Here is a 26,948-nt window from a genome sequence, read left to right as displayed (position 1 = left end):
GCCTTTCCTCTGGAGAAATGGCTGGCTGGTTGGTGAATGGCTGGCCAGAATAACTGAATGAACACAGGCCTGCACGTAGGGGATGAGAAGATAAATCTGGTGGCATGTCTTGTCCAGTGACGTGAGGCCAGGCAAAACACCGGGAACCTGTTGCTGCTCCTATCATGGAACAACACAGTTCACTTAAGTCAGAATATGGTCTTGAAAAATGTGAAACAAAGGTTTCAATCACTTCTTCCCATATGGTTTGAGAATTTCAGAAGTAGAAATATATCATTTTGTCAATCATGAATGCATCGAAACATTTACGTATATTCCCACCCTCTGGGTGTTTGTTTTGTATTTTGGAAGCTTTCAGTCACTGATTATTGTTAAACCACTTCACTCCAGTGCTAAGAATTCTTTTTTAGTAATACTGCTTTAAAAATAGATCTTTCAGGTTTCTGCAGTATGAAATAATGCACTTACCGAAGAAAAAGATACCTCACATGAGTGAAGACAACTTCTTCTTGCTTAACTCTTATGCTGTATCATGGCATACCAAAAAGAAAAAAAGGAAAAAAAAGAGGGAAAAAAGGGGGGGGGGGAAGATGGGACTTAATTCAATAGTTAGAACCTCACTTTCTTCAAATACCTGACTTTCACTTTGATTTCACCAAAGTAATCTAAGCTAGTTGACTGCCTTCCTCTGAAAAAGTGCTGACCTTTTAGGAAATCATAAGTATTTCTGAAAAACTGAAACTTGTCAAAAGGACAGATAGTACTGCTTCTAGTAGGAATTTTAGGTACTCAAGGATTCCACAGAATGCATTTTATTTCTTCGGAAGTTCTCTTGCTAGGAAAAAGTTTGATAAATTGCCTATAAATCTTACTTCTTTCAGTTTCTTAAATTTTTAGGAAATTTATTCCTATTCTAAATGCAGCAATGGAAACACTTATTTTCCTTATATAAGCAGACTTTGACAGATTGCAGAAATCTGCTAATATTGATTCCTTCAAAGCTGAACTTCAAAKTAAAGTTAGTTTAAATTGGAGATGTAAAGGATTTTGTGACTAGGCTTTAATGCTCTACTGAAACCAATTAAACCTGATAAAGAGTTCCATTTAAAACAATAACTTGAGGTCCATGATAATCGGACTGCGTCTCTTGAGGGAAGCAGAAATGTACACAGAAGAGGAAAACATAATGGTATGCTAAAGGAAAGGTGTTTTCTTTAAAATTTCCCTTAAAATAAACCATTGCCCCATATCTCTCAGATGACTGTGGATGAGTGGGAAACAATAGGTAGAGATCGAGTAACTACAGAGACCTGTCACAGAAAAGGAGACTCAATTTAGCTCTCTCCAAGACGGCTTTGGAGCCCCAGCTGTAACATCATTCTGAATCTCTACAGTTAAATGCCAGCCCTTCCGACTCTGCTGGCAACCTTACCAAACTGTCATAGCTCAAGAAGCAAAACATGCTGCTCTGCCGGATGAGTTAGTTTGACAATTACACCATGTTCAAACAACATCCTCCCCTTCATTAAACGTGTGTTGTATGGGTGTTTTTATGGCCTGCTAGTGTTATTAATAATGCATAGTTTTAAAATGCTTTCCTTTATTCATCTGCCCTACTTTACTGCTGCAGAAACCTGAGTTTGATGTTCAGTCCTTCCTTTCACTAGGACGGCATAAGTACACCAAAATGCCCTTGCATCAGAATGACAGAGTTACCCRCTTATCATATTCTGTTTACTAGATATGGTGGGGATCTTACACAGACTTCTTCCTGAAGTAAAATTGCTGGATGAGGGGTCCGGAATTTGTTTTGGCATGTAGGTCTGGAGGGAGACAGGGAGAAATGGAGTCATGGGGACAACTCAAAGGAAATATTTAATAGACAAAAATCTGCTTCAGCCAGAAAAATAGCTTTCCAGTTTTAAGTGCAGTAAGAATTTATCCCCCTAATGCATTGGTTCACTCTGTTATTGCTTTATACAGCAGTACCCTGCATTTACCATATAAAATTAATCTGACCTTTTATTAATGTGCAACCAGAATTACATATTGATTTTACGTATCCAAAGCATGAAGACTGTTTATATACTAAAACAGTGAAATGTTTTAATGTCTAAGCTGCATTATAAACCCCTGGCAGAAATTATCTATGCCACTAATTCACAAGAAAAAGAAGAAACAGTTTGATCTATGCTATTTAGGAACTAAGGAGATCTAGCCGTACATCAGAATTAAATAGCTTTGTTTTCCATGCTGACAACTACTACTATAATTGGATTTTTTCAGTAGTGTTTGTTTAAAGGGAACAGAGACGTTCAATATTTAGAAACACTGGAACAGCTGAGCAAGCCAAATACATGTTAGGGGGCTGATCTTCCTCTCGCTGACGTAAGTAAAAGTAGAAAATATTATGAGGGAATAGCACAATATTCAGCCTGTAGGAAAAAAAATGTGGTGTTTGTAAGGCCTATGAAAACCTTGATAATTCTATGAGAGCCAGCTGAAGAAACTGCTTTTAGTCAGTCACAGGATAACACAGTACCAAAAGAAAATGCTAACAATGCTGAAAATACACATATACAACACTGTATATTCTAATGTCCCTTAGGATGATGGCGGTCCTTAGCAACGCATTGAAAGTGATAGTGAGGTGAATGAATCAGTTGATTGAGTATTGCAGTGCTGGCAAGTGGTCAGGAAGCAGAGTACGTCAAAGCTGAAATATGGATCCAGATCTGAACAATTAAGAAAGTGGTATCTACCTGTCTCAAAGGCCAGCCGCTGAAATAAATGAATGGGTTCCTAGTCCATAGGAACCAACCTCAACATGAGCTCAGCTCTTAAACTAAACCACAGGCCAAGCCTGTTAAGGGCTCACAAATCACCGCATACAGCATGCCCTGTTCCTTCAGTGGCTTCTCCTGGCTTTGTTTGCACAGTCTGCAGTGAGATGCAACCCTCCCCACTTTACAGTACTCTCCCCTTTTAGGAGATGTTTCCAGCAGTCTTTCTGCTGCATTTCAAAACTGCTGGAAAAAAAATTCATTTGCTTAGTGCCCTAAGTATTGCACAGTCATTTTAATTTGGTAGCACAATAGCTCATGTTAGCTTCCAAATATACCTTGGCCTTCTCATGCTCTCACTCTGGACAGTTGGTGAGTCAGACTACTTGTGGGATGAAGTTCTGCCAGATAAAGGAACAGGAAAAACTAAGACCCTTCAAGAAGAAGAGGGAAATGTCAAGTACCTCTCTTACATTGTTTCACAAACGAAAAACAGAAATCCAGAGTCATGATAGCAGAGAGAGTGGCTGGTGATGCAGGCTTTTCCTTATGAATGGTAAAACCTACCAGTAGAGGCCACAGCGCCAGGATGCAGTTATGTGCACCAAAGCCTGATGTGCCCATCTCACTTACCCTGAAGACATGAAATCTGGATAAAAGAATGTTTACATTGCAAGGCATTATGTGCAAGAAATGTCTAAGATTTGAGTGAAATATTATTTGTGAGATGAAATCTGTAACACCCAGCATCCTCTCAGATTACTGAGAGATGCCAGTCCTCGCCATTTGAAGAAAAGTGCAAGGGAAAGAAGCAGTCCTAATGAAAATAGACCTTTCATTCCAAATATTACAGAGCAGCATTCATATCAGTACTGTTACAGTTTTGTCAGTCTTTCCATTAGCGTCTTTAACGTGAGAAGGTTATATAACTATGAAAAACTCTCCAAGTTGGACACTGGCATGCAGTCTTTGCTTGGAATTGTATCTTATAACAACATTCATCATCGCATGCCTGCTCCACTAATGCTCCTAATGCAAACACAGCACTAAGAATGCACCTTCTCCACTTAATCCCAGCTGTTTCTGTACTTCCCTCCTAGCCCTGCTGGGAGGGTGGAGGGGAGAATGCGAAGGTTAACAATCTATCTGAGAACAGTAAGGCTGTGGTTGGCATGCAGAGTACAAGAGGGAAGTTGGGATAGCTGCAAACACTTGGATAAGAGTTTTGCTGTCAGGTCTGTCYGTTCTCACCCACTATATGTTTTATTGAACAAATATCTTTTCAATCAACATGCTAAGGACTTCAGAAATAAAGAGAAACACACCTTCTCAAAAGCCAGAGGAGTTCAGTGTGTTATTTTTCTTGGCAGACACCAGCAGTTTGCAGAAGCCTTGTGAAAAGAAAATCATGAGGGCACTGCCAGTTGCAAAACTGGACAGCAGAGCTGAGAAATGAGCTCAGGGGGATGAACATGTATCACCAGGTTAGGTACTAAGATTCACTTCCCTCTTCAGCTCTACAGCCAGCTTCACACTTCAGGCACACTTAATGGTTATGGAATTCCTGCCTGGGTCTTGTCTTCAGTAACTCCCTGTGCCTTGTTCAGTAAGTGTGGACTTAAAACATGCATGAATATGGCCTGTGGAATCAGAGCACAGGAGAACAGTAGAGTCCATTACTCCTGTGAAGGCTTCCTTCACTAGCTATCTTCTCCTCTGGATCTTTATGCAAATACTTGTTATAAGAATTCAATAAATGTGAGATGTGGAACTGCAAATGGTAAAAACAGACGTCAGGAGTGAGACCAACAGGGAGAACATCAATAAATAAAATGGCTTATTTGTGTAATTTTTCTTTCATGTCATTTTCAGACACATCCTCTGGAACCTGAATCAAAGATCACTGAAGAAGTTCTTGTGGAGCAGCGGCATTTATGCCATTTATTATTTGTTGCTTAATAGTTGACGTGACCCATCCCCATGTAGTTACCAGCAGGATAAAGCCATTTTTATCCCTTCCTGCTATACTTCAACACCCTGTAAGTCAGATCCCTGTGATCTTAGCCATACCAGCCACATGGCTATGCAAGCATATGAGCATACCTTAGCCATATGGGATGTTTTTCAATCTGCTATTTAATCAAGCCAGACCAAAAATTTAATAGGCAAACATGCCTGGAAGAGTTAAGGAGAGGATGGTAATGCTCATGGCAACTTACATGTGCTTTCTAACCATGTTGTATGTTAAACATCAAATTTTGTTCCTCTTAGAAGGGATTAGTGTGTCAGTAAGAAAGCTGAATTAGCATATTAGCACTGCTGTCTATAAATTTGCATACACAGCTGATGTTTTTAATTCAAAACCAAACAGAAGTATAAGCACCATACTTCTATGCAGAGGGCAGTATCTTCTCAAGTCATGCACTTACAGGACAATCATAGCTTCCTCTCTCTCTTACACACATGCATGCATAAATAAATTGTCTAACCAACAGAGTCATAGCAGACCTTGAAAGTATGAACCTGATTATAACCAAAGAACGGAAATTTTCATGATTTTATAGAAATAACAGTTTTGGTCGGCCTCTTCCCATGTAAAAAGCACTTTAATGCAAACTTTTACTGCTCTTTGTGGCCTTATCAGTATTAAAACAAGTAAGGGACTTGGAGGGTAGCAGGTGGAGAAAAGAGAAGTGGGATTAGGTTCACATCCTAGATGCTGAGATAAATAGAGGAGTTCCTCATACTGTTGCTGTAGTTTCTCTGGCAGAAAAAAGGACTCCTTCTCCACCTCAGTGCTTCCAAAGGAAAGAGACCATGCCATCATTGCTGGCGTTACACACAGCTTAATACTGTAAACCCTCCTGCTGTGGAAAAGGAGGTCCTTCATTCTTTTCCTAATCATTGATACTGCAAATTAGGTTATGGTATCAGAGACGAGGAAGCCGTGGTGTGTTTTCAGCTCCAAACTCCTGKCCCTAAAATCAGGAGTTCTCAGCATCTGATTAGGATGTATCATCTCTAAGAACACATATTCCAGATATTTTCCCCTCCCAGCTGACAAGCCAGTGCAAGGCTAAGGAATAAGCAGTCCCAGAAATAAAACTTTTGTTTAGTAAAACCGAATTAGGCTAGGAGATTAGAAAAGTCATGACAAACCAATAAGAAAAGAAGATCTGACTGGGAAAACCTCTCCTTAACTTGATGTAAATGTAAATGTAAATGTAAATGTTTACTTCTCTATAACAAGAAAGTAGTATAACATTTCATTTTTTCCACAGACGTGAAATGCTTTCTTGTTTTCTAACATTTATTGACAGAAACAAAGGACTGGAGAGATGTGAGACTTGCCACGTGAAGAATGAAATCTGCCACCTGTCTAGAGGTCAGATGCAGCACAAGCACAGGCATGATACATTTCCTTACATGGCTTCACCACTGTTTCACTGGTGCAGGAAGGATTACGCTAGAGATGGGAGGTCCTTCGCAACCAAGATGTTCAAACTTAGATTCATCAATTTATCACCTATCACCCAAAATTAAGCACAAAAAAATAAACAGCCAATGTCAACGGTAAAAGTCAAGGACTTAGCATCCTTCTGAACTGGACTCTTATTTTTTCCCCAATGCTTAAATTAAGGTATCCAAAATTTTCTGTTACAGTTATTCAAATCCTTTGTTCCTCTAATGAGTGTCTCTTGACAATCAGAGTTGAGGTTTGGACACCTGCACAATGGAAACTAGAAAGAGATGACAATCTCGCTTGAAGCTGACCAAGCAGGAAGTGAACCATAATTCTTTAGTTTTTCAAAATTTGCATCCTTTCCCCTCTCCCCCCTAGACTGCTAACTAAGCGCCATGGTAAAACAGCACAGTGAAAAATTGTTCTTAGCGTTTCTTAAGGATTTTTGGCTAACACAAGAGTGCCAAACCACTGACTCAGACCCGCTCTGCAACAGGCCATTCTGCATGCAGCTGCTACACATTTGTTCCTCTGTTAGACAGATTGTAGATGCTTCCTCTTTAACTAGAGATGTCCACAGTTTCCACAGAAGTTTTTTCTGAACATGGTACTATCCAAAAAATATATTAAAAAAACAGTATAGATGTTGAGCTTTTCATAGTGATTCCACTTTCATCAGAGAAATTTATTGAACACTCAAGGCTTGACTTTGAACATAGGTTTTCATGGTGTTTGACATACTAGCATTTTGCACTGAGAAACACAAAAAGCCTACATAATCAGATGCACCATGTCTGGGAATTTTTAAAAGACTTGTTTCACTAAAAGCTTCAGCTAAAATGTAAAAAATAGTTTTTTATTTAATATGCTTGTAGTACATAGGGAAAAACATTTATTTTCTTTTGTTTGGATGGTTATTTTTTTAACTGTCTTTTCCCTCAGGGAAATCTAATTTTGGCAATGTGTGTGGGATGGAGCACAAATCTGCTGTTTTAACATGTGCATGTCTGGAATTTTCAAGTCACTTTTCTTAGCCTTGTGGACCTTTTCAAAATACTGCAAAAAAGAAAGGCACAAGGCACAACCACAGAAAGATGCTAGAAATGTCTCCACTGTTCACATGACCTGATTCTATCCTTTTAAAGTACTTGCAGTCTAAATGAGACTGAGTATGCTGATTAATCCACATTCACTTGATCGTAATACAGTACCATTCCTGCTAATTTTGCGTGAATGCACATACAGAGCTGGCTCTTTACAGATGTGTGTGTGAGTGTATTAGTGGGACAAGGAGCGATAGGACCACGCCTGTTGTTGTGTTGCTTTAGAAGACCCTGTCAGACTCTTTGAGATAAAGAGCTCATATCAGCAGGTGAAATGAAAGCTAGTCTTGCCTGGGAGTTGTGCTGGTTTAACTTCAGCTGTTCTCTTAAATTGAGCTACTTTACCCATGCAGATGGCTGTATGAGAAATCTTAGTTCAGTTTAGTGTTAGTCAGAACTTGAAAATTGCTTTTTTTTTTTGAGAAAAACTGAAAAAAAAGAGTTTGAATGCAAAGTGAACATCTACATTGAGATATTGCGTCTGCCCTGTGAGCTGTTTTCACCCAAATAGCATGAGCTGCCCTCCTCCAGATCTAAACTCACATGTGGTGCAGCACCAACACGGTAAGGCTTATAGAGAAGCCCTTCTAGGAAGCAGTCTTGTCTTCTCTTCTGACCACTTTCTGCTTAGGACTTACAGGAAAAGAGTATAGAAGGCCTAATGCCTGGAAGAGGGAACTGTGGGACTGTTTCTCTAAGACCAGCTGTACTTAGAATGCTTCCAACACTGTGCAAGAACAGGCAGGGCTGGAATGAAAGCTAGACCTGCCCATTCAGCCCAGCTTCCAGCCTGGGGTGGAAGTGCAAAAGTATCTGCAGTAAGCACAGGTTCTGAGTTTACACATATTCCAGAAGTGTGGACATACTGACCTGCAAGGAAATCAGACTGATGAGTTATTTTGGTGCTAGGCTACATGCAAGTGAACCCTCCCAAACAGGCAGACACCAAATTCAAAAGTGCTCTTTTAGACAAATTAAATACGCAGCCACAAAGTCATTTGCAAGGCTTATCTAAACCTGTTTAATCATGGTAGTACAAATTTGTTTTGAACAAAGGCATATTCTTACAAGAAAAAGAGAGGGATCTACCCTGTCAGTTCTCAGAGGGACATATGCATCTTCTCAAAAGGGGTGGCAGCTGCTGGATTCAACTTAGCTTTTAGCTGAACTGAAGCTTTCCACATAAACATCCCCAACATGGCCAGTGGTTAATAAACCATAAACTGCTCCAGAATCCACAGTGAGTCTTTGTGGATTTTGTCAAAAGACATACTGAGTAAAAACAGTGGAGTATTTTGTTTGTTTTGTACTACAAGACAGCAAGAAAATGTAAATGTTTTTCATGAGTCTAGATTCATACTATCAAAATATCCTAAATCAAGTTTATGAAACCTGAAAGGGAGGATTGAGACTTTGCAGTCAGAGCTGTATCTGCTTATCCACTCTCTGAAGAGTGGCTGACAAAATGTTTCAAATGCATGTGAAACATTCCATAAGCAATTATGGAGAGTGTGGTGGCAAAACAGCCTGTAGAGTAATACAGAAAACACATTGATTCTTCTTTCATAATGAGTCTCCTGTTAGGTTCAGTGCACCAGAAACGGCTGCTGTGACTAGACAGCAGCAAGGGTGGGTTAGAAAGTAGAAGGAAACTGGTGTCATACCAAGAAACACTTGTTTTTTCCAGAGATGCTTACCAGTCACTGCTAGCACCGTTATATCACTCACAAGGGGTTCAGTAAAGCACTTGCTCCTTGCTTAGCTCTCTGGTCTTTCATGCTGCACACAGATCTGATCTGTGTTTCGGTGTGAAGACAGTCCACTATTCTTTTGACTTTAAAGACAGAGCATGCAGAAGTACATTTCTGAATATTTTAAACATTTTAACACACACTGTCACTGCAATATCTGGATAATGAGACCAGATTTAGAGTCTCTGGGGAAATATTTTAAAGGCCTTTGAAAAATCTCTTTTCTTTTTTTTAACCTATTAATTGATTTATTTGCCAGCTGATTATTGTGAAAGTAGAGCAACAATGTATACATTCAAACTAGAGTCTTCAGACATACAAGATTTACAGCCACAAAGGAAAACATCAATGACTGTCTTCACAGCTTGTGTATCGACAGGATGTAGAACTGTGTACACAAAGTACAGTTTTGTGTCAGACAGATCACATTCATTAACAAACACACAAACATAACAAGCAATATGTTCCCATTCTACTATAAATTACTCAGATAAATCAAAGTGGTGCTAAAAAAAAGCAGTATATTTCTGGTCACTTGTGCTATGAAGGAAAACAGTTTCTTGGAATTCACAAGTGGAGAGGTCTAATCCAAGCCCGCAAATGCTGATCTTGGATCTTCTGAGCATATGTTTAGAGTATAATAATGCCTGCAAAACACTGGAGACAAGGATACAGAACTGCTTCTATAATTGCTTATTGCTTCTTCAAAAGTCAGGCAAAAAAAAGAGATCACTACCTTTCCCACTGACAGGATAATATTTTCTGAGCAAAGGTTTGGAAGAGGGGAACTCTAAGACATTTTACACTCTGTGACTATGGATCTTATATATTGTTAATGAAACACACAAAGATACTTTATACCGTGCTGGCAGAACAGCTACAATTCCAGAGGACAGCTCTACCCGACATAATAGCTCTGGGCTTGCTTTTCTCTTGAAAGGACATTTGGAGAGTGTGCTGTGGTTGGAAGAGGGCTGCCCAGAGCACACTGCACTTCCGCTATTCCAAGTTGGTGATCAGGCTCTCTATGGAACGCAGCTTGCAGTAGATCTGTGGGACTGTAAATTGCATGGGTGGGCACAAGGCAGGGACAGAATTAGGAAAGCATAAAAGTGGCCTAAAACAACTGTTACTACCCTCCCCCCTTTCCCATGCCCAGTAGAGTTATGAGTACAGGAATAGCTATCCTTTATCGATCTACTTCTCAGGCATGTGCTCAAAAGCAATCAGTTAGTTCATACAAGAAACACAGAAATGCCAAGCTTTGTAACACAGCTTCTTTTTAATGCTTGGCATACTGCTACAGAGACATTATTCAAAGCCTGCTATGGGCAGCTGATATTTTAAGAAAAGGCTTCTAAAAAATCTTTGTTTCTTGTCCTATGATAAACCACATGATCAAGCATGTCATTCTGTAAGGAGGTGGGGGAAAGAGTTTGGCAGTGTGGGAAAGAGAGGGTTAGGACTACATAATCTGTTTGTCTTCCTGCTTGAACAACAGTACTGTAGAATGAGACAGCACCAAAGAGCTACTGAGAGTTATTCGGCTGAGTACAACRATAATATAAAAACATAAAGGCATTCTTGTCCAATGTATGAATGGTTGGGATGGAGGTCCTATAAGGGGTCTGGGAACAAACTTGTCAGAGGTTTGTTAAAAAGGATGGTGAGCATTTGGTACAAAAAAATTTTGGTCTTCCGAAGTATTTTATGAGACCTACCAATAAGCCTTCTCCAGTAGGGGTGACATAGACTTATCTAGACAAGGACTGAACTTCAGTCCAAAAAATGGGCGTCACTGTTATATTCCATTACATTTGACAATGAGCTACTGTTCATCCAACATTTCCCAAGCAGCTCCCTCTATCCCACCACTGAGTGTCCCTCAGCAGGGCAACACCTTCAAGAACCAGTAAGACCCTATCCCTGCTAGTGGGGGTGGAGGAAAGGTGCTGCATGAATTAACAGTGTGCTCAAACAGACTTTGGCAAGGACTTTAATGAGGATGGCAAGTTTTCTGCCGGGGGACTTAGGCGATGCTTTTACAGAGAGGCTCTGTGATGCTGCAGCTGCTGAGGACTTGGAACTTGCAGGTGTGCACTTTGCCTACAACTTAGTTGACACAGGAACCAGGGCTTGGATATTTCCTGCTTTCTCAGCTATTTTAGGAGAGGGGAGGTAGTCGTGTGTGGTTTTCTTTCAGGCTTTCTTTCAGTACTGGACTTCTTGAGGCCCAGTCCTGCTTTCATTGAAATGAATGAGCTTTTTGTCATTGAACCCAGCTTAACCCCTGATAATTTATTACGGACCCTACTGCTATTGCACCTGGGCATCTTGTGATCTAATGATTTATTTATCCTCATGTTYGGGAGCATGCTTCTGAGACAGATAAATGCCATATTCTTATTATAATAGAAGGAACAGAGGTACAGAAGGTGGATGGCCTGGAAATTCAAAGAGTGTGAAGTGTCTATAATGCTGACTAAAAGATACCTCTAAGTTCAACTGATTTCCTCAGAACTCCTGCTCAGATGCCACTCAGCAAAGCAGGGTAAGCCACGTAAGTCAAGCCATATATGCCGTGATGTGCTGAGCTGCTTGGGACATAAACCTAGCCTTGATTACCTAGAAAGGTACTCTTTCCTCAGCCTGCTTCCCCTATGGGGCCCAATTCAGTCTCCAATAACCTTTAACCTGATGGAGGAGGAAACGACACTGTTACTCACACACGACAGTCTTATGGTTATGTAAAAGGCTCAGATTTAAACTCCCTAGCTGCCTGGCTTGGATCAGTGATTTAAACCTCAGCAAGCATGCCAAACACCAGATTGCAGGGATAGTTCCTCTCAGTATTCCTGCTAAAGCTGAATTATTGCACGTATGTATTCACTGGGCTAGAGACAGAAGAGTGACTCCACAGTCGATGGTTCAGGCACACATCTTTGGGTCCCAGCTCCCAGGAGCAGGGAGTTATTTCCCAGCAGTTCTCACTGTCTAGGTTCCAGAAATCATAATCCTAGTGCTGAACTGCAACTCTGCTGCCAGGGAGGCCTGGGTACCTAACACAGTACAATGGATTCCTCTGGGCAACAAGGCTCTTAAAAGTCAGTCTTGAGTTGCTCTGTACTTGAACACTTAAATCCCGCTTACTGTGTTTACCATCACCTACTGCAGCGTGTCAAAAGGTCTTAAATCATGAAGATCTGACCATCCACTGTGGATGAGTGGGGGAACTGGTGTCTCCTCGGGTCTTGCTTTCAGACAGCTGGCATGTGCCCTTAGCCTATAACCATACCTGATAATGTGGAAGCATTCCTGTATTCAGTAGACTACATACAACCTCTAGTTTTTGTCCTTCAAAATGTGCCTGAGGTCACACAGAAACTCTGTGTTGGCAGAGAACTGGGCCACATCATCTAGGTACCTCCCTGGAGCTCCACCCACTGGGACAAATTTCCCCTCAGTAGGAGCAGGATGGGACTTTTGAGAAGCAATCCAATTAGCTTCTTTGGAACAATCGAAGTTTTTAAAACATTTTGCCTGTAGTTGATTAAGCTTCTTGTCATGGTGGTAACTGTGATGTCTAAAATCTACGTGGGAATCACTGATGATTAAACAAGTCTTGATCTCACGTTTTTACAAGCTTTTCACAGAAAGGCTTTGTCCAACACAAAGAATTATTAGGAAGACACATTGATTTTCATCCCATTGGTTGGATTATGACTGCATTAATGTTCATATACCTCAGTACAATTACAGGCTGCTGTAGTCACTTCTGATGACAGTCATAATGACAAAAACTCCCGTAGTTTGCATAACCTGTCAGATGAGAAGAGCTACTAGGAAAAAAGATGTAGCTGAGTTCTAGAAAAAAAAATATTTTTTTCACATCCCAAAGCACATGAAACGGGGGTTAGCTGGCAAGAGGGATGGGAGAGGAGGGCATACAAATAAATACGATTTAAATAATGTTATTAAATCAAATAAAACTTCAGGTAATTTCCTCTAATTCTGCTGACAGTATCTGATCTTCTGGATTTGCTTTGTTTTAAAACAATGCTGTTGGGGAGAGATAAGTATAATGAGAGAGCAGTAAAACAATTTTTCAGCACATGCACCTAGAACGCATGCATGCTACCCCTTTAAATCTTACAAGCTTTAACGCTCCAAGTGCTGGAGGGATATTCTGCAACATGGAGTTTCAGGCAGAATTCCTAATTGAAACTGATCTGGTCTGCAGGCAGGAAAAGTAGTTGTTTATACTAAAATATCTTCTCACTGGGCAGTTAAAACGTGTTTTCAAAAATCAAGCTACAATAGAAGCCATTAAAAAAACTCAGCATTTTCCAACCGCACACAATTGCCCCAAATAATTTCTGTTCAAATTCAGGGAAAAATTATGGTAAAACATTTGTTACTATTATGAGGTCAGCTGTTGGCAAATGCTAGTATTTTAATGACAACCATAACAGTAACTCATCAGCACTACTAGAACAAGCAGATTTATCTGGTGTGAAGTGCATTGGTGAGCAGTTTACTTACCCAAAACAAATTTTTATTATAAGCAAGGGTTAAGAATGGTGACTTACCAGCTCTAAGAATCTCCTCACCACCTGTCTTTGTTTTAAGTTAGTTTCACCATCTAGGTTAGCTGTTTCTATATGGCACAGCCCATCAGGATCACTTGAAGAGAGCAGCAATATGTCAGCAGGTATAATTTCATTACAGCGAAGCTGAACAAAGTCTCCAACTTTCACTTCTTTCCAGTATCTGCTTATATATTTCTTTTCATTCCTGAAAAAAAGACATTTAAAGGACATATATAAAAAAAAATGCATAGATCATCATGCCTCAGATAAGATCTGGTTTGACTTGCAGCAGGAGCACAGTGTCTTTGGAAGTTCCTCAGGTACTTTCAAGTTATGCCATGAAAAGGTCATGCAGACTGCCTGGAGGCCGATGATCACCAACTAAGAACCCGGTCAGAGCTCCTAAGGGCTTAAAAAAAAAAAACCAACCACACACACAGATGCTCTTTAAGGCCCAGAGTACCACATGTGGCTGTTGGAGCTGGGATTCTAGGGGCTAGCGGGTGCTGCACACCCTCCTCCTTCCCTCAATGGTCCAACCCATCCAGCTGACCCCACAAAGGGGAGGGAGCTGTTGTGCACCACAAGTGAGGATGAGTCACAGACTGACATATCTACCACACTTCAGGGCAAGTGGGGGAACAGCAATGCAACTGAGAACAGGTGTGGGCACAACACCTCCTTGGCACAGCTCCTGAATGACTTCCATCATACACCACCCTCTGGCTCCCAGGGTGGCACCACCCTTCAGCTGGCTCCCACTTTTCCTTCTTTCCAATAGGAACAAAGTTTGTATAGTGCTACATGTGAAATTTGGATGAAGGAGCCAAAAAACTATACCTGAAAGAAATTTCCAATATTAATCACTAAATCTAGAATTGCAAGAATACCTCCTGTGGAAAAACACAGTCCCAAGTGCTCTACAGGGGGAGGACACTATCATTTCTTTTAAATATTTCTGCAGTATCACCATATTAACCATAGTGCCATGTGTTAGGTAGCTCATTTCTGCTTAGTTACTGTGAACATTTTATTTTGGAGTGCAATTTCTTTGTCGCTTCAAAGACTTATCCAACTGAAACATTAATGTGTATGTTGTTCATTTAGATATAGCCACTAAACCTCTCTATTTTTAAAAGGCATGCTAATTGGCTACTTGTTTTTTTCACTTTTTATTCAGAGCAAGGGGAAAAAAGGAACAGGTGCTTGCTTAATTAATTCTAGTTAAAATCCAGGTTTTTAGCTTTAAAACACTAATGTGCTTTCTTGGCATTTGTGTAAATCGCTTTCCTTCACTGTGTTTTTGAAATAAATTCATTTCAAAACAGCCACAATATTAACTGGGTAAAATACCTCCTGAAAATGGGAAGAGGCTATTCTGACACTTCTAAGCTGCCAGAATGTCATGCAGACACTGTAAGCACCTAGGCTACTGTCAGTGCTGGCACCCTGTCACTGACAGCAAGGGATAGTCTTCCTTGGCAGTACTTAACCAGGCAGAATGGGATTCTGAAATGGGGTTGCGTGTGTGTGTGTGTGTGTGCATGTGCGCTATTTCATGTTCTTTCAAAGTATATTATTTTAAAATACATTACTTTCAGTAGTAACATGAATAGACTTGTAACTAAGTGGAAACACAGAAGTCCTGCTAATGTTGTTTGGAGTTACTGATAGTGATGGTATGCCTAATTCATCCTTGTCATGCCTTCAAGGGCGTTAAAGGAATTAGTTTGCTAACTAGTTTGCCTTAGTTTGCTTTCATTCATTTATTTAGCCTGAGCCCTGAGCAATAACATCTCAGGTAACACAGTAAGGATGAATCAGATCAAGTTTTACCTCCCAGAATTTCTTCACTGCCCTTTCCTAACATCTAGTTTATAAAAGGACAAAAGAAAATCATGGATGTGCTTTCTGTTTTGATAAAGCCTAAAAATGATTAATAAGAGCTAAGTGTAAAACATGATAGTCTAACAAAGGCAAGTAATTTACATACTAGCTGCAGATATTACCCATTCCTTTCACACTCAGGCTGAAGCCAGCATTTAACTTTCTCTGCTAATGAGTATGAATTGCTCTGAAACCCAGTGTGCCATAATGTAGTGCAAATCACTGCATCACAGACCTGAAGGGTTTGTTAGCTATGCAATCTGTAACTCCAAAACCCTTCACATGTGGCCATTACTCTTGATCCTTTTTCATTTAACTGTGAAACTGGGTGATGTTCAAGTGCATGTACAATGAGTGGCAGTATATAAGTACTAGCAGGCCAGAAATAGCAAGTAGTCCTGTACTATGCTATAAGGACTAACATTTTAATGTAACTTCCATTGTTTGAAAAGCATTGCTATTTTAGCATTTCCAGATCTCCCACATGTTTGGCAACTGTCACACTATATATTCTGTCTGTGGCAGGAAGGGTGGGTGTCCTGCACCACAAGGCCGAATGGCTCTGCTAGGATAGAATGAATGCAAGAACTCTTGCACACTTGCCAGGGACCCTGGGGAAAACCCCCTTCACTAGATGCACAGGAATAATTTGGGCTAGGATTCCACTTAATCCAGCTCTCTGCTAACAAGAGTCAGTAGTAGATGAATTGTCTTACTACTTCCTTATCCTCCTCAACCAGGGTCACTCCATGTCCTCTAACAGAGTTTTTAACTCAGAATTTTCTCATTGCACCAAATGAACTGTCACTGCAAGAATTCTCCCCAAAATACGGCACAATACCATCTTCAAATGTGCTGGTTCAGGTATTAGATGCAGCACAAATGTGTTAGCCCTTTAGGAACATGCCTTTAACATGCTCATCCTACTCCTTTGAACATAAAAGTTAGTTCATTTAGAGACAACTTTCGTGTCTCTGCATAGTAGAAACATGCCACAAGTGACCCTACTGATACAGTAAGAACTTTGTCATTAGCTTCTGCAGAGACAGGACTTCAGCATCCAAGTTTTATACTGCCCATTAAATGTTTATTCTTGCTGTTATATTGTGTCAGTAATTTACATAAGTTATATGATATGAAGAGTTAGGAATGCCACACTTCTTATAAGAGAAATGCTCTCTTTAAAATTTAAGCTCTCCTTTGTGTTTGTATAAGGTGGGACATATAAGAACGCTTGACTGAAGTTCAGTGTTTTGAGTACTTTTGCCTCAGTTTATCTTCCTAGACTTTATTTTTCTAGATGCTTTTCAGAAGGAACTCTTTCTATGTTTCTAAGGACTTACATTGCATAGGTCTGTCGCAATAGGCAACCTAAATCATACAGGTGAGCACATCTACAACATTATTAAGTATTTGGTGTGGTGGGTACATATTTTCAAATGGTTCATTTTATTTTTCAACTTTACAGCAAACCTAATGTTTAAGCAGATACTTCAGCTGAGCTCCTCACAGTAATGACCAAGCTTGGAGGATATCAATAATTTAAAACATGGAAACATAGGACTGAATGGAATACCTAGATCACTGAGACCAGTTCCTTTCAACTGTAATGTAATGTAATGGAGACCAAGCCCAGAAGAGAAAACAGACCAACCACTCTATATAGTTTTATACGATAGCAAGAAAAAGCAGTCAGGTGGGTATTCATTACTTATCCACTAATCAGTATGATTTTTCCTGTCATGGTTCTATCCATTCATTTACCTGGTAGGTGCTTCTGAAATGCCTTCATTTTGTCTTGAATGTCCTAAAATCATCTGAAAATTTTGCTGTCTTTCCTTTTATAATTACCCAGCTGATAATGTTTTAAACACAGATGCCTTGGTCTATTCCTCTGAGACCCTGCCATTCATTCCTGCTTTGTCCCGATTTCATAGCTATTTTGTGGTCTATGACAGTCCTCTGCGGTCTCATGAGAGAGACTCAAGCCCTGTTTGCAAGGAACTTTTATCAACAGCTTCTTGCAAGTTTAATTAAACGTCATCTGGTTTTCTGGAATATTTTGTTGAAGAGCTCAAAGTCTCCTAGCAGGAACACAGGACTGGAAGGGAACACCCGGGTTAGTGAGTCCAGCCCCCTCCCACAGTCATGGGAAATGCTGCCATGGATGTTTAGGCTGGAAGCTACCACCCCACAACTCTAGTTCTACCTGCCCTCACTTATCACAAGCCTCAAGATAGATTTGAGTACCTATAACAAATTTAATGTTGATACTGCAAGAAACCAAAGCAGCACGAACCCAGGAAGAGGTCAGAGATACTAATTCTTATCTTTCAAAGCTGGAGATTTAGGTAAAAGTCTTCTAAACCAATATGCTGTCACACACTTCTGCCACTCTACAAGAAGGAATGGATAGCGTTACTCTCTAGTTTACTCACTGTGATGAACACTTAGGCTCAGACAGCTATGCCCAACTACTCTAAGGTTTGTGTTGGGCTCACATATTAAAAATGTCCAGCCCCCTGCACACAACCTAATCTCCATCAACACATTTACATGCAGAGAGCGTATCAGTCAGCTCAGGTTGCAAACCCTTACTGATGGAAATCTTCCTTCTCCTCTCTGTCACCATCTGAAACAGAACTTGCCACTGGTTCTGCTTTTCTGTGCATGTCTTTACAGGTAGACATTGACTGAAATCTAAAGTTGGATGCCTAAAGAGTTGATTGTCTCAGCTGTATTGACTTCAACAGCATCAGCCAACAGCAACTGGGGCACTGGCAGATTTAAACACCTCTAGAGGTCAATGTACTTTTGCAGCAGTGAAGTGCAATTATTCCAGCATATCCACTTTTGAACACACAAGGGAAAGTTTGCAACATCCTTTCAAATGTGTGTACATAGAGAAAATTACTCTAATAGCTATCTAAAAAACTTGTATTATTCTACCTACTGCATAGCCCTGTGATCTGTTTTGAACCAGAATAGCTTCCAGGTTTGTGCCAAATTTAGGAATGGCTCTAGTCAACAGAAAAAACAACAAAATTCCCAAGATATTGATGAACTTTTTGTCTCTAAATTTTAAACCAAAATTTAAAAATACAGAAACTCAGATATTACTCTTTTTTTTTTTTTTTTTAAACTGTTAACCATGCTTCTCTTCTTCTGGTCTCCCCTGCAGCTTGACCTGATGAAGATCATGCCAAAAATTTCACTTTTCTGGCCATATAAACATCAGTTTAAAACTACAAAAGGCYGAAGATTTAAAAAGGTCTCTAACTAAACCTTACAAAAATAATTTTGTTTCCCTTTTTTGAATAGCTTTGACCTGTTTGGTGTGATAATTATCCAGTTTGACCATAAAGGGAGATAACAGAACTTCATATGCATACAAAATTTAGCAGAAATCTTCCTCGTCTTTTTCTTTTCTTTCTTTTTTTTTTCCTCCGAAGTCTAGAAGAAAATATCACAAGCAAGATTAGGTAGGAAATGTGCAAGCCATGAACCTATATAATCTGTTCCACTTGTGCAAGGCCCTTATACTAGAAATTTTATATCTTAAGCCCAGGAGATGGGATTACTGAGTAATCATTTCTTGCTTCCACTGGCAACAATCACAGCTAATGAGTGGGAATGGCAGGCACAGATTTGCTCCATCATTGAGCGGAGTGGTTGGGGAGCCTGTACTTATACATAACACTGCCCTGTCTTAGACCCAGCACAACGTCTTACTTCTGCCTTAGGAGGGCTTCTGAAAAGGCATTTAGCAAAAGATAGGGGATATGCATGTATATCTCCTGGGCTGCTCAGTCTGTCTTACCCAACATGCCACTCCCTGCACAGGCTGAGATTGCAGCCTAGAAGATTTTAAGCCTCTAGAAACACCCAAATGAAATTTTGTTTCCTAGTCCAAGCCTGTCAGCTGACCTGCTTTTGAAATAGCAATTGTCCTCACTTCAAAAGAGATCAGGCTTCTTTGCCTTCTCTTCAAGCCCAGGTTGGTCATAGAGCCAGYAGGCGTTAAAAGAAACACAGCAACAAATTAACTCTGTGGAAGAGAAAAAACCCTCCTCTATAAAAGGCAGGTCAAAGCCAGAGGGCATATACAAAACCTACTTTGGAGCGGTTCTTGATGTCAACCAAGTCCTTTCTTTCCATCTCAGGAGGCAGAAAGACGGTGGGGTAGAGCTAAACAAAGTATTAAGAACATTTCCGTCCCCAATGCCTTAAAACATGTTCTAGTGCATTGGTTACAGATGCTGGGACAAGCCTCTTGGTTAGGAACAAGCTAACTAAAAAAACCTTGAGGATAATTGGCAGAGTCAAGCACAACGGCAACTCCACTATTACACACCAAGAAAGGGAGCCTTGTTCAAATAACAAAGCAAACAGAAGTCCCACACTAGGCCGAACTATCTTTATGAGAGGCTCTAGTATCTAGCTGTTTCTAAACAGGTCTTTCACACACTCAAAGGGTTTTCACAAATTTTCTCCTCTTCTTTCCAGTCTGCCCTTGCCTGGGCTGGGACTCTGCCTTTCAACCCTCTACCTCGGTGCCTGACACTACTGCAGATGTGGATGGTTGATGCTAACTGAGCCCATGATGCTCTGTTAACACTGATGGCAAGTACAGATTTTGTGTAACTCATCATAGGCTACAAAACCAGAGTTGGTGACAACACTGAAATATATCACAGAATCACAGAATGGTTGAGGTTGGAAGGGACCTCAGGAGATCATCTAGTCCAACCCTCCTGCTCAAGCAAGGTCACCTAGTGCATGTTGCCCAGGACCGTGTCGAGACGGCTTTTGAATATCTCCAAGGAAGGAGACACCACAACCTCTCTGGGCAACATGTTCCAGTGCTCTGTTACACTGATAATAAAGTAGTCCAAAAAGCAGTCCACAAAACTACTGTGTTACAACCAGTATCAATTACAATTTGAAAGCTATAGGGTAGCAGATTTCAGAGTTTAAAACCAGAGCTATCTATGAGACTAATGCATGTATTACTTTAAGTCTGAACATGCTAAATATCTAAGGAAACACACTGGGAACCATTTGGGTACAATTACAATGTTGTGGCAGAATTAAGGAAAAATATGTAGCATAAGTTAATGCCAAAGCAGGTTACATAATGCCCAGAATATGTCTTCATTCCACCATAAACGATAACATCTGTTTCTATTAAAATAAATCATGAAGAGGCTCTGAATCTGATATTAATCAGACAGAAACAGATTAACCGTGTATGTTCTTGAGAAATGTTTAAGAGAACAAAATCTCTCTGTGACTGATGTTTCTAAATAGACCCCCTAATCTTCACATTATTTTAAGAGGACTTAGAAGTTATCTTGTTTTCATGGACTTTAAATATTTTTGGGGGAATTAGCAAGTGCAAACATATGTTACAGATGTTAATCCTAACAAAAGGACTAGGAGCACATGTGTGTGTATGGGAATAATGAGGTATAAATGTGCCTTTTAATAATTCAGGCTTTCTGAAAAGTGCTAATTTTTCTGTTAAAAGTCAAACTTGTTCTGAAATAAAATGCAGTCAAGAAACCTCAGTGACTCAGGTTTAGAATGTGGAAGCAATCACTGAACTTCTTTTGGCAGTGTTATCTCCATTATACCTCATGTTGAAAAAAGCCTCATTATTGTTCACTATAATGAAACATTTGCTACCCGGAATAAATTATTTTTCAGCCAAGAAACTTGTTGTTGAGATAACAACACAAAATATAAAAGCAGAACATTTACTTTACACAAACTGATGAAAGAAAAGCTGTCTTCCAGAACTGCATTTTAAAACTCTGAGATTGTTTTGAAGTTACATCTAGTATCCTTTTTTTTTTTTTTTAAGTAGTATGATCCTAGTCACTCCTTTGCTTACTGCCAAAAATGCTAATAAACTTGTATTATTCTTCCAGTAAACAGATATATTGGGAGAGAAGACTATCTATTGCCTATACTTAGCAGGATGGATAAGTAATGGTTAGTACAGAGGCTTCCTAACTGGGTACCATACAGGGAAGTGGAAGAAGTGGAAGAATTGCCTGAATGTAATGCGCATCCTGTCTTACAGACATTAAAATCCTTGAGTCAGTTACCTCCATATTAATGCCACAAAGCTTCCAACAGCTTGATATATCAGAAATTCTCTTCTGAGCAAAACAGGGCAACAAAGTGTTTATCTGGTTTTCCTTAGGATGTCTTCTTTCTGACCATCACCAACCACAAGCCCTGCATTTGACAACATTGCTTACTTTTGCTGTAGGTACCAGGCTGGTATCTACAGCAAAACCCACAGATACAAAGGAGATGGCAACCTCAGCAGTGGACCCACACCCAAGTAAGATTCTCATCCTGAATTTCAGGACCATCGCAGACATTATGACTGAATATTTACATTACAGTGGGGCCCCAAACCATGAACTGTGATACGATTCAATTGCACCTAGTGCTGTGCAAACATGGAGAAGAAACAATCCCTGCCTAAAGGAGGGCTATTTAAATTGCAGACACCTAATGACAAAAATCTATGCCTGTGCCTATTTCCTGAACAATTACAGGAGAAGCATGAACTCTTCCAAGGGAGATCTTAGGTGCTCAATTTTGGTAAGAAATAATCTCTGTGAAGAAGTTTTCCAAAGCCCTAGCTCTCTAAACTGATAATTAATGGCATGAAGACATAGGAAAACTCTTTCAGTAAGTAAATTTTAGGTGCAAGTTAGATGCATAAATTTAGTGGGCAAAATCTCACACTTTGGTGCTCTCCCACTGCATTTAAGCCAGCGTAATCAGCTGAGTACTGAAAAAGAGCTCGTCATATCTTAACTGTATGTCCTAAAAGGTAAATTTAGCATGGCTATGCAGAGTTAATGAGGGAAATCCCATTCCTTAACAAGATTCAGACACTTCAACAGAAATTTTTTTTCTTCACATTCCTCTGATTCTACACACCTGCCTATTTGATCTCAGGAGTACATGACACAGGTCATAAATGCATTAATGTATTCACTACATATAATTTATCCAGACAGAAAGCTGTTTGTAAAGAAATAGAAATCTGTTAAATGAAAGGCATTTCCTAAATGCAACAGTTTTAATTTAACAAATAATTCCAGTTCTTTTAGATAAACATGTAACAGTTGAAAGAATTTTATCAGGGAAGGTATTTCCTGGTAATTACGTGCAGAGACCTGCTGGAGTTGTTGATTGATATCCAGTTTGGGAGACATTTTTTTTCAAATATCCTCCTGCACATAGCTGTGGCATACAAACACATCTCCTTTAAAGTCAGCTTTGAAGCTCACGTTATCTAATCACCACACAAAAGGACTCCAGAAGTTAATATAGTCCAGTTACTACTTTATGTTAACAAGACCATTGTTGAGATGAATCTTAATAATTCACCAATTTAGTATTTAACAAGCAAAATCAGCCTTTCAGGCTGAAATATAAATATTTGATCTTTTTCTCCAGTTCCTCCTGAAATCATGAAGTTTTACATTTTTCTTCCATTTCTTTTATTGTCTGGAAGAAGTCACACAGTGTCCTGTTCCATTTCTTACACTCACTAAAGAGTAAAGAAAAAAGGCATTTATATGTTAACATGTAGACATGCAGGATATAATCTAAATTTCAAGTTGAGGATAGTAAAAATATTTACCTATCCAAATACCAACTGAGATCTCAGTGGGTCTCAGTGTGCAATGCTCGAACTCAGACCAGCTGAGATGATCCTTTACACGTTGTTGCCTCTAAAATACTTCTGACTGTACTGCCAGAATATTGCTTTGGCCCATAAACAAGACCTTCCTACTCCCACACAAAAGTGAACTGCTTAAAGAACTGTAGCATGTTTCATTGTACTGATATCTTAATTCTTACAAACTTTATTTAACTGTAGCATTACTAAGAAATTAGTTTCCTCTCTGTCAGAGGAGATATATCAGATGGGAACTGCAGAAGAGTGAAACCTCAAATTCAGGCACAGGTTCCTCTCTTGACACCAAGAGGTAAAAAGGGAGATTTAACACATTATCCTGGATAAAACTATGGTCTATCTACCATCTATCCGAAGTCAGATCCCTGCACCAAATACTCCCAGGCAGGTACGGCAAAGTGGACAGTTTTACCTGACAGTCAAGGATGCTTACAGGCTGCAGGCAAAGCAAACTGGACATATCTATGTGTTTTTGTGATGGTAACGGAATAAAACCAATATTTGCRCATAAATCCTGCCCAACCATGGAAGAATGGTTTAGTAGGATTTATGTGCAAACATTGGTCTTACCCTTCAATGCCTACCCAGGAATAAAAGAGGCCTCAAAATATTCAGAAGTTGGCCAAAGTGGGTATCACCAGCAAACTTCTGTTGAGCAGATGCCATATACTGCTTTTAGGGCCCTGTCCCTGGTATGATGTGACCGGCTGCCCTAGGCCCCTGATACGAATCCCCAGTGGGGTGGGAGAATGCTTCGCTCCTGAGCCATTGCTTGTGTCATACCACATTCATACCTTCCCAACTGGCTATGGCTCAGCAGAAAAGATCTCAGCAATTTTGGGATAACTGGGTTCCCATAAGTTTCTTCCTAATATGAAGGCACACAAGGGTCAGCTAAGGCCCTCAAACATGAACATAAAGATCTTTTTAATGCCTTTTTTAGCATTTACTATTACTAATTCTTCTTTGTTTATATTTCTCCATGTAGGTTCTTAAACACAAGAGCAATGAGATTTCTCAGAAGAGATGTAAACGAAACACAGAAGAACTGAAGCATGCTGCACTGCTCTCACTGGTGCTTGCATTGGTGCTCAAAGTGAAAGAACTGCCTGACATTTTCMATCTAGATCTAGAAAGCTACTTTGTGAGAGGCAATACGAGTATAAATCCCTGGGGAGCCCCTGATTTGAAATATAAACATCTATTTCCAGCATCAGTACATGCCCAAGAGAGAAGGAGCAGTAAAAGGCATTACAACTCAGAAGAATCCTAATTCTTCTGTGTAGCTGGCAGGAGAATATGCCTTATGTTGTACTTCAGGCTGATTTGAAAAGCACAGTTCAAGTTTTAAACATGGTGACTTATCCTAGATTATGTGTAGCCCAATTTCTCTATATTTAGCTGCTCCCACAGGTTATGTAGTTTGTCTTTACCTTTCTGGATCACTGCTTGTCCCAACAAGACAAGAATACTAATGCAAGGAAAAGCAAACAGCCTCAAGCTATACATTAGTACTGAGAGATGTTTAAACTACCATATTGTTCTCACAACAAAACAGAAGTCTAAAAGTCTCTAAAATTTTGGTGTAAATTAATAACAAGGTGTTTTACAAGAATGCTTTCTTAATGAAGATTGATAAGGCCACATCTAACCCGGGACCTGGGAACAATTCTCAGTACTCACGACTGAGTACACACATGGATCAGATCCTGACTTTGCATCAGCTTGAAACGAGGGTGTGCATAAGCCTCAATTTGCTATGCTCTGSGTCCTGCAGTCTGAATGCAGACATACCAGTCCTTTTATAGGACTGTTTTGCTTTTATACAAATTCATAGAATACAAAAACGTTCCTCATTCCCATCAGAGAAGAATTAGAAGGCCAAACTGCATGCAAATCACATGTGGTGATACGAATCTTTGAAGGTTTGAGTCAAAACAAATGTCTATGGATGCAAATTTTATATTCAAAATTCTTGGTGAAAATAAATGATAGAGATTATATTGAAGAAGTGAAAACCACAAAATGCAATGTTCTACTATTTAAAAGAAATGTAAGATACCTTTAGTAACATTTCAGCAGTTCAGATTTAACAACTTGACTACTGCTGGTACTTGCATATAAAAAAATTAGGAAGAGAATTCATTAAGTGTTTTCAATGTCAATCTAATTATACTGAGAGCCCCTGCTTTTACACAACCTATTGCTTTCCTGAATTAAAGATGGTTGGTCTTCATCTCATTAATATTCCAAACTTACTGGAGCCAATCAATGAATATAGTTGAATATGAAATTCTAAGCTAGAACAGTACTTTTGTTTTTGCAGAGATAAATCAATGGGACAGAATAAGAGTGCATTTACAATCCAAATGCTATGAATTATGGTTCATGAGGTACAGTCAGCTGACACACAGAGTACATCACAACCCCTTAACTTAGTTATTCAAAGACCTTGTAATTAGACAGCTTTGCAGGGAAGCAAGTCATCTTTGCCACTTGTCCACCGCTACAGAACTATCATCAATAAAAAGAACAATTTCTAAAGAACCACATCCCATCAATATAAATTTTGATAGTCTGTTTCCATCAGTTTATCAGATAATACATTTTCACAACAAAATATATCTTTCTATAATAATTATCCCACATTTTTTAATCATTCAGGCAGTTATAGCCTGAATATTTTCAAGACTATGTTGGTTGGCAGGTGTGTATGTATCTGTATGTTTCTAAACATAAAGATGGACACTTACAAATACAATCTTTTTTTCACTATTGCCCTATTAAAAAGAGGTAGTATCATTCTTGAGCACTTTTTATAGCACTCAGATTGCTCATGGAAACTATTTAAATTCATTTTTGAAGACCTGTATTTTATTTCTTTAAAAAATAAGCAGGCCAACTAATAGGAATGAATACTGTGTTTTGATTCTTTCTGCATGAATGGGATACCTCATTAAGCTAAACTTTTCTTGGTAATTACTAAAGTTCTTTGCAAATATTATTCCCAGAAAAAAATATTCATGAATGATTTTCACTTATTATTCACTGAACTCCAGAAATAGGCTAAAAATATAGGCCCCAGTTCAGGAAGGTGCCTAATTTTATGTCTAAATTCAGGCAGAAAAGCAGCTTTACTGGCCAAAGTCCAGAAAGAAAACTTCTCTGTAGTTAAAATTCATACTTTCCTTGAGTGAAAAAAAAGATAGGACATTGAAATGCAGTACCGCAGGAAAAGAAAAAACAACCTTCAAGGTCTTTACTGCAGCGAAAAGAAAAAAGTGACTAACTGCAAACAACTCTTCTTTTCGAACACCTAGAAACTGAAGTTTAGAGCAAACAATTACAAAGGGACTATTTATTGGAAGGGTTTGAATCACAGAGGGAGAACAAATAGCCTGAAAGAACCTGTGAGATCTGAAACACCTCAGCAGGTGGCAGGCCACCCTGGTTGTGTGCAGAAGAGCCAGCAGGTCTCTGTGTACAAACACAGAGACCAAAAGTTTGTGGCACATCCTTAAGGCAAAATGTAACTTAAAAAGTTAGGAATATCAGCATTACAATCAAACCTCAATCTGATGTCTCAATTTACTATTCCAAATAAAATCAATCAAGTCTGCAGATAAAATTTACAAATCTA

The 26,948-nt window shown here is 39.4% G+C and overlaps 1 protein-coding gene across 1 annotated transcript in view; it reads right to left on the bottom strand.

Moving 5' to 3' along the window:
- Positions 1-26,948, bottom strand: part of ATP10A (ATPase phospholipid transporting 10A (putative)) — a 118,154-nt gene that overhangs the window by 55,546 nt on the left and 35,660 nt on the right. Inside the window, exon 2 of the mRNA XM_026069433.1 lies at positions 13,690-13,894. Within this exon, the coding sequence (XP_025925218.1) occupies positions 13,690-13,894 (205 nt within the window). The remainder of the gene's footprint in view (positions 1-13,689; positions 13,895-26,948) is intronic.

This window comes from Apteryx rowi, unplaced genomic scaffold (genome assembly GCF_003343035.1).
Source record: "Apteryx rowi isolate R43461 unplaced genomic scaffold, aptRow1 scaffold_297, whole genome shotgun sequence".
NCBI lineage: Eukaryota > Metazoa > Chordata > Aves > Apterygiformes > Apterygidae > Apteryx > Apteryx rowi.
This window is presented reverse-complemented; position numbering and strand designations above follow the sequence as displayed.